Consider the following 9,510-nt stretch of genomic DNA (forward strand, 5'->3'; position numbering starts at 1 on the left):
CTTGCTCCCGAAGACCTGGTCCCTCTCGGTAGGGTAACAAGGGAACGTGTTCAGTGCAGATCAGTGAGTAAGCACAAGCCCGCCTTGTTTCAGTGCCTATCTTAGTAGGAACAAAAACATTGCCCTTTCTATAATGGAAGCAGTCCACCAGTTGGCTGAATGATCACCTCAAGGAATGGTGCCATATCAAGGACCCAGTGTTCACCTCTGCTGCTTGCAGATAGGGAACTCAGCAGTAGCTGTAGCCAAGTCATCCTTGGTGAGTAGAAGTTCATGTTGCTGAGCCCGTATATAATCTTCATCCCTGCCACCATGGCCACTTTGTTCATGAACCCATTGGGAAATGACAGGAGTGGCTGGGGAAAGAATCTGACTGGTATCCACAGAACAAGTCATCCTATCCACATGACTTTCAAATCCTCCTCTGCTGAGGTCAACCTTTGGTAAGCATTCACATGAGACTTAAATATCTTTACTTCTTTGGCCCATTCAGAGAGGTATATGCCTCGTCCCCATACCTTCTTTTTTTAAAAAACATTCTTAGAGTTGTGCAACCACTTTTACCTTCCTTTTCTGAGTAGTTCCTTCCCCATTTACATAAATTCATTACCCTCTAAGATGGCTATCTAATCTTTCAAGTTGCTGTTGTCAATTTGATTCCATATAGATAGTTCTTAAAGAAGCATAATGCACAACAATGTAGAAAATTTTTACTAGTTAAGCTAAACTATTATTATCATTTTTTTAAGTTTTATTGTGATTTGGATAAAAGTTTACAGAGCAAATTCCCTTTCCATACAGCAGCTCACATATACTTTGTCTCATACCATCTTATCACCAATTTTCCAATTATGTTCCTTCTGAGTTCCTGACCATCCAGCCAACCTATTGGCCACAGTCCACGAATCATGCACAATTTGCACATTTGGCCATCTCTCCTTCCAGGAAAAATGAACAACCAGATACTCTGCTCAAAGTTCTACTCACTAGAAAAATTTCCCTTTACCACTGTCCTTCAAGGAGGTCCCAAAAAAGGAGCTGCAGTTCTGCCACTGTCCACTTCCTAGTGGTGCTTGCATATTGTGCAGAACCATCTGTAAACTAGTCATGAGTTTTTCTCCTCCTCAGTCAATTGATCATAAGAAACTCCCCATGAAGCCACAGGTGAAGGAAGATAATATGACAGGATTGGAGACATAGGCATTTGGGTTACTTCCTTATGTAACTTATATATTTGTAGACTCACAAGTGGACTTACACTCCCCAATTTTTAAATATATTATACAGCTACAGCAATCAAAATCACCTGCTAATGGTAGACAATAGGCATACATAGACGAATGAAATAGAATTGAGAGTCTAGAAATAAACCCACACATCTACTGTCAACTGATTTTAGACAAGGGTATAAGGCCATTTAATGAGAAAAGAAGAGTCTCTTCAAAAAATGGTGCTGGCAAAATCAGATTTCCACATGCAAAATGAACCAGGATCTATGCCTTATACTATACACAAAAAACAAATTCAAAATGGTTTAAGGACCTAACTATGTAAACTAAACCATAATATGCTTAGAAGAACAAGCAGGGGAAATGCTGTCAGGCCTAGCTTTCAATAATAGATTATGTAATATAATAACAAAAGCACAAATAGTAAAAGACAAAATAAATATAAATAGGACTTCATAAAAATTAAAAATGTTTGTTCATCAAAAAACTGTACCAAAAAAAAGTAAAAAGACAAGCAACCAACTGGGAAAATATCTTCCTGAAACCATATAACCAATAAGAAGCTAATAAGCAAAAAATATATAAAACTTTGAAAACTTAACAACAAAAGGACAGATAATCCAACCATAATATGGGCAAAGGATTTGAATTCAAATGGATTTGACATTCAAATGGCCACCAAACACATGGAAAGATGCTGTCTTTAGCCATCTGAGAGATGCAAATCAAAACCAGAATGAGATACCATTTCACTTTCATTAGGATGGCTTAGATAAAAAAACAAAAAAATAGCAAATGTTGGTGAGAATATGGGGAAACTGGAACCCTTATCCACTGCTTGTGAGAATACAAAATGGTACAGTCATTTGTGGTAATTCCTTGAGAAACTAAAAATAGAACTACCATACAACCCAGCAATTCTACTCCAAAAGGCTTAAAAAGCAGAGATTCAAAAGACATACATCAATGTTCACTGCAGCACTATTCACAATAATCAAAAGGTGGAAACAATCTAAACGCCCATCAACAGATGAACAAAATCTGGTACATACATACAATGGGATACTATTCACCTAGTAGGAAAACGAAATCTTGATAGATGCTACAATATGGACAGAGCTTAAAGACATTATGCTGAGTGAAATAAGTCAATCATGAAAGGACAAATATTGTATGATCTCACGTATATAAAAAGACAAGAAAAGGCAAATGTATAGACACTAAAGTTTATCAGTGGTTACCAGGGGTGGGAGGAAGAGGGGAAAGAGGGTTTAATAGAGTTGGAGAAATCACTGTGGTAAAGGTAAGGTTTCACAACAGCTTATTATAATTGCTGTCAATGAGTTGTACACCTGTAAAAAGGTGAATTGGCAAAAGCTGTGTGATACATACATTTACAACAATGACCAAAAAAAAAAAAGAGGAAGCAACAGCAGCAGCTGAAGAAGAAAGAAAGAAAGAATAGCTATTGAGCCTTCTTATGTACAACCAAACACCTCATGGGATTTGGTTACTTGGTTTGGAAGTTTAGGTTTCATGAGACATCCCCATTAACTGGCCTAAAAATATGTTGAGTGCTTCTGTCCTACTGCCTAGTTCATTGCATAGTGCCTGGAAACTTAAAAGCTTGTAAGAAGCCATCCAAGAAACAACTGGTCTCTTCATCCGGAGCAACAGAAGAAGGAAAGTCACAAACAGGAGGAAGATATGGTATGTGTGGTTAATTGCCTCCATGAACAATTGCCTCCTTTGCCATGAGACCAGAATAACTGGATGTGCTCAGCTACCATTACTGAACATTCTGATCAAATATCCCGGAAGAATCCCGATAAAAAGGGGGAAACACAGAAAAGAATTTCAAATTCTCATGGACTTTTTAACTTTCTGAAGCCATGGAAGCTGGATGAATCCTTGAACCTCCTGCCTGAGATCATCTTTAAACCTTAAGCCAAAAATATCTCCTGAAGTCATCTTAAAACGATTCAACAGTTTAAAATTACTAGTAAAAAATGTCTGCCTTTAACATTATGCTCTTTCAGGAACTGTCTATAACGGATCAAATTGACAAAAGCAACTAGGAAGATGATACAGGAACTTTAGAGCGCAGTGAATCTATATTAATGGGGGAGGAAATACATTAATGGGGGGGGAAAGAGGGTGAGAATAGTTGCATAACTCAAAGAATGCAATCAGTCACTAAATGGTATGTGTAGAAACTGTTGAACTGGTGTAAGCTTTGCTGTGCATATTCTCAACAACAATAAAAAATAGAATTTAGAATGGAAAAAAGCATTAAATAGGAAGTGAAGAATTGTAGACAGGACATATAAACGTGGCACTGATTGGAAAGAAAAATATAACAAAATGTTATGTGAAAAACACTGCAAATTATAAAGCACTCTGACTAAAAGAAAGTCCTTTCCTCTTCCTTGACTTTTTGAAGGTTTGCTACCATAAATTAAAGATATATTTACAAAATTCAAAGTTTATTTATTGAAATAAACATTCATGTTCCAAGACTCTATGTTTAAGAAATCTTCAAAATTCTAAAATAGTCATACTATAGTTTTTAGTAACTTGAAAAGGGAGAGGAATATAATCTCACAAAAGTGATAACTGAATTAAATTATAAAGTCTTTAAATCAAATTTGCAACTGTTGCTACCAATAGATTTAAATAGGCAAATGGCTTTCACCCTTTAAACAAGTAAACTTATTCCCATCAACCTCAAAATTCAATCAACCTCTTTTTATGTACCATTTAACAAAATTCCATTTTTTAAAAAAAATGAATATGGAGGTTCTACTATAATACATCAGATAAGGGAACAATGTAAGAATTAAAAGGAATGTTGCTATGCATCCCCAAATTTATTCTAATACACACACACACACACACATGACCCACATATATACTTCCAAACTCAGTAGGCCTTAACAGAACTAAGAGAACTGGCCAGAATTAGAAATGTTTTGGGAAAAACTCACGATTTACCAAGGCTACTGCTTTCCTGAATCAACATGAAATCATTCCTCATCACCACACTATTTTCCACAATAGCAGAAAAATTGATCTAAATTTCTCAGTTTAATTACACTGACTCCTCACTTACTATCATGTTATCCAACATTTCCCATTTACTACAACAGTAAGCCATCTACTATCCAACTATTTTGTGCATTAACAACAAACATCTGGTAGTAACAAATGCCAAGGTACAAGGTGAGGGTATAGCTAGATGTGATGGTTAAGGATATGTGTCACCTTGGCTGGACTATGATTCTCAGTGATTTGCCAGTTATGTAATGATGTAGTAGTGATCCTCCACCTGTGATCTGCTGTGGTCACCCTCCATTTCCACATAATGCCAATTTTCACATAATGACTGGTCTTTGAAAACTAATCCTCGGTAAGTGAGAAGTGGGTGTATAATTACAACCCGTAGAACTCAACAAAAACTGCACAATAATTATGACACAAAACTTTATCAGTCTCCTTTCAAATATTATTCAAATTATACATTATTAAAACAGCAAAGTGTCAACACTCATGCCAACTATGATTAGGTAAATCCTATTAAACGCAGCTACATTTGTAATTTACAATGTTACCATTGTAACACTGTAAATATTAAGAGTGCAAGTGTGAAATTAGAACACTAATTATATATTTTTAAAATAGGGACTGCAAAGTGAATTTGAATCAAGATATATACAATCAACCAACAGTTCTCAAAAACTATCTTTAAAATTAAAATAAGGCTGTAGTATAGAGAATGTTAAATATTCAGTAACTGTATTTCATACATCTCCCAAATATAGTCCTAGATTCCTAATGCAGCAATGATTGAAGGCAATTTGTATGTGGTAACAACACTGCCCCTAGATATTATTTATGTCATGTACTAATATATCAGTTTTGTTTTGTTTTTTCCCCTAAAAATATCAACACAATATAAAAGAATATACATTCTGAGTTAGAATGGCCATTGCAGGTTGGCTACAAAGTTGTAACCTATATACCAACTTTGTTTACCTTTGATGCCAGTATAGAAACAATATAATTTTAAAAAAAGAATCATTCTTTAGAAATTTAACTTCAAATTTATTTTGTTTCTAAACTAACCTAATTAAATTTTATATTTGTTTCATTCACATAATTACAAAGACAAAGTTTACTTCAAAAACAGACAAAATAAATTCTATCTTCAGGACTAAATATGAAGTTCATTAAAAATTCTCTAAAATAGGGATTTCAAATCTAGAAGAACAGTTCAAGTAAAGTTGATTCTGCATCAAGAACATAATGAAAATATAAGCATAGATTGGATTTTTTTACATACAAAATCAATTTTACTAAAAGTTTAAAATATTCTTTGATTGATCCTTATGTGCAATGATGCTTTAGATGAGATTTAAGTAGTTTCAAATTAAGCCAATATTTAAGAGCTACTTACAATCCAGAAGGCAAATTACTGGCTGCAGTCATACCAAATGAATACTGCATAATTTCAACGAGGATAAAGTCAAACAAGGCTGACAAAAACCAGGAACCCAGCAAAAAGGACTAAAAAATAAAACAGGAGAAAATTATAGAGATGAGACTCCAAAAACCAAACTAAATTATTTAGTTAGTTAGAACCAGTTCAGGTATATTTAAAAAAAAATTGTTGTTATTAGAACAAGCTTTTCAGAATTAGAACAAGTTTTCAGGGAGTAAAACTTTTTGTTCAAATGCATTAACTTCTATAATGTCTAAGTATGTTATAGAAATAGCATTTATGGCACTACCTATTTTAATAAGTAACATATAAAACACTAAGCAAAATAAGTGATTAGAATTTTATTAAAATCAGTCCTAACTGGAACTTTTATTATCCACTCACAACCAATATTATTCTATTATTATTTTAGTACGGTAACAGTTTAAATTTTTAAATTTTCTTTGGTTAATATCCATCCATACTCCAAATCACACAGAGGATCATATAATTTAAAATAATACCTGGTTTAACAAGATATTTAAAGATTTATTTAAAAATAAGGAAAAAGAAAACAAATGTTTTTCTATAACGTAAACAGCAAAGACAAAACAAACAAAACTTACTGCAAATTTTCGGCTGCCATATCTTCTTTCAAATATCCTAAAATTATAAATAAGCAGACTACTGCAGAAAGTATCTTTCAAATCAAGGCAGATTATTCTTCCACATATCAACCTCCAAATCTACATAGGGATTAAAAAGAACAATAAATAGAAATAAAAACTCTTTGGGTTTCTTCCTTAGCAAACTTATTATGTTTACTTTGTACTTGTTATTTTTTAAGTTCTAATTTGAAGCATATTGATGTACACATAAAAGGAAAAAACTACATTTATGTTTTCCCTAAGAAATCAAGGAGCTCTGGTGGCATAGCGCATAAGACATTTGCTGCTAATCAGAAGGTCAACAGTTCAAACCCAACAGCTGCTTCTTTGGAAGAAAATGAGGCAAACTACTTCCATAAAGGATTACAGCCTTGGAAACCCAATGAGGGTCACTGTAAGTCAGAATCGACTCAATGGTAGTGAGTATGGTTTTTTGTTTTGTTTTCTCCCCTATGAAAAATTCCTTCCTACACAGTACAAAGGCTACTTTTAAAATGTTTGCTTATTATAGCAAGAAAATGCTTCTAAGACAACATAAAACTTTCTGTAAAATATTTTTTAGGACTATATTTAAAATTTAAATACACACACACACACATAAACTAAAAATATATATATACACACACACACACACACACATACATAAACTGGAATAAAAGGCTATGAAATGTTCTTTTTTATGCTACTGCATAGAACAAAACTACACCTGAAAAATAATTTAGGAATAAACTCAAAAATATAAATCTCTTTAGTTTTAAAGATCAACTTACTTCACAGTAACTTTGTACAAGACAATTTATGGCAACTGTTGCTAAATATTAAGGACCTCTAGTGGTATAGTGGTTAAGGCATTTGGCTGACAACCAAAAGGTCAGTGGTTCAAACCCACCAGCTACTCCATGGAGAAACATGCAGAAGTCTGCTTCTGTGAAGATTTACAGCCTTGGAAAACCTGTGGGGTCACTATGAGTCATAATTGACTCGATGGTAGTTGGCAGTGAGTTTGGGTTCTTTGTTTGGTTTTGAGTTGCTATATATTACTAGGTCTAAAATTTTATAACTTTTTTATTTTAATTTTTATTATGATGTGGGTGAAAGTTTACAGAGCAAATTAATTTTCCATACTACCACTCGCATATACTTTGTCTCATGACATTGACTACAACTTCCCACAGTGCAACAGCCCCCCTCCCATAGTTCCTGCCCATAGTTACCTCTTCTCTGTGTTCAGAATCCCTCCCATGCACTCTTGCCCCACCCCCCAAGCTGTCTCCCTGCCCATATACAGTCCCTCTATTCTCCCATGACTGACCTCTCCAAGGAGTATATCTACCTAATGCAAATGTTCAGCTCATAGGTCTGAGTTTTGTTTGGCTGGAAGCCACAGGAGTAGCAGACCTGAAGGGCAGCTAGGGGTCCATAGTCTCAGTGGTTCCAGCAGGCTTTATCAGACCACCAAACCTGGTCTCTCTTTTTTTTAAAATGATTTTGAGTTTTGTTCCACATTGTTCTCCTACTCTATCCAGGATCTCCTACACGGATCCTCTTCTAAGTGGTTGACAGTAGTAGCCAGACACCACCTAGTTCTTCTAGTCTCATAGTCATATAGGCTGAGGATCACATGGTGTACTAGTTGCTTGGACTAATTGTTTCCATGCTTCTTTGGTTTTCTTCATTCTTCTTTGCTCTGGAAGAGGAGAGACCCATCGTTGTATTTAGATGGCTGCTTGCAAGTTTTTAAGATCCCAGTCACTACTCCCCAAAGTAGGATGTAGAACAATGTTTTTGTGTAGTATGTTATGTCAAATGATCCTGATGTCCCCTGCGACTATGATCCTGAACCCACAGGTCCAACTACTCACTCCCTCCAATTAGTTGGCTGTGGCCAAGAAGGAACTAACTACAACCTTGTCTCTTGTCAGCTCTACTGTATACCTGGGAATTCTTACAGAACATACAAATACACTTGTAGAAACACTGTCTGCTAACCCTACACAATCATGGGCACATTCCCCTCCGCATAGACTTAACTAAAAGTTCAGCCTGTCCATGTTTGCCCTCACTGACAACACAGTAGTGCATGTGCAAAAGGGTTCATCTTTCCTGTCTGTACCTCCCATGAACCTCTGTCTTCCTCTTCTTCAATACAACCGTGCTGATCACTCACATTTGGTACACTGCCCTTTACTTCCCCAAAATCAATACTTGTCTCTACCGATCTAACAGTTTCCCACCCCTGGTAACCAACAAAGAAAATATGCTTCCATAAATAAACCTTTCCTTGACTTTTCACAGTAACAGACTAATACAATATTTGTCCTTCTGTGATTGATTTATTTCACTCAGCATAATGTCCTCCAAGTTCATCCACGTTATGCGGTGTTTTGCAGATTCCATGTTATTCTTTAGGGTTTGCATTCCATTGTGTGTATGTACCATAGTTTGGTTATCCATTCTTCCATTGGTGGGTATCTAGGTTGTTTCCATTTTTTTCTATTGTAAATAGTGCTGCAATGAACATGGCTATCTGTATCTATTCAAGTCCTGGCTCTCACTTCTTTAGGACACATACCTAGTAATGGAATTGCTGAGTTCAATGGTATTTGTAATTACAATTTCTTAAGGAATTGCCATATTGCTTTCCACAGTGGTTGTATCATTTTACAGTCCCACCAGCAGTACATGAGAGTCACAGTCTCTCCACATCCTCGCCAGCATTTGTTATTTTCTGTCTTGTTGAACTTGGCTGCTAGTGCTGGGGCAAGATGGTATCTCATTGTTCTTTGATTTGCATCTCTCTCATGGCTAACGATCAAGAGCATTTCTTCATATGTATGTTGGCCACCTGAATATCCTCTTTGGTGAAGGGTCTATTCATGTCTTCTGCCCATTTTTAATTGGATTATTTGGCTTTTTGTTGTTGAGGTGTTGGAGATTTCAATAAATTCTAGAGATAAGTCCCTTATCAGATATGTCATTGGCAAATACTTTTTCCCAATCTGTAGATTCTCTTTTGAGTCTTTTGGAGAAATCCTTGGAAGAACATAAAAATTTAATTTTTAGAAGGTCCCATTCATCTAGCTTATCTTCTGCTGTTTGTACATTTTGGGTTATGCTTGATATTATATTAATA

General features: G+C 35.3%; 1 protein-coding gene across 1 annotated transcript in view; it reads right to left on the reverse strand.

Annotated features, from left to right (window-relative positions):
- Window positions 1-9,510, reverse strand: part of UBAC2 (UBA domain containing 2) — a 324,210-nt gene that overhangs the window by 306,638 nt on the left and 8,062 nt on the right. Inside the window, exons 3-4 of the mRNA XM_042781962.1 lie at window positions 6,336-6,455; window positions 5,686-5,795 (exon numbers count right to left, since the gene is read on the reverse strand). Of these exons, the coding sequence (XP_042637896.1) occupies window positions 5,686-5,795; window positions 6,336-6,455 (230 nt within the window). The remainder of the gene's footprint in view (window positions 1-5,685; window positions 5,796-6,335; window positions 6,456-9,510) is intronic.

The sequence above is a fragment of the Orycteropus afer genome, unplaced genomic scaffold (assembly GCF_000298275.1).
Source record: "Orycteropus afer afer isolate SDZICR_OR568_19922 unplaced genomic scaffold, OryAfe1.0 scaffold00206, whole genome shotgun sequence".
Lineage (NCBI taxonomy): Eukaryota > Metazoa > Chordata > Mammalia > Tubulidentata > Orycteropodidae > Orycteropus > Orycteropus afer.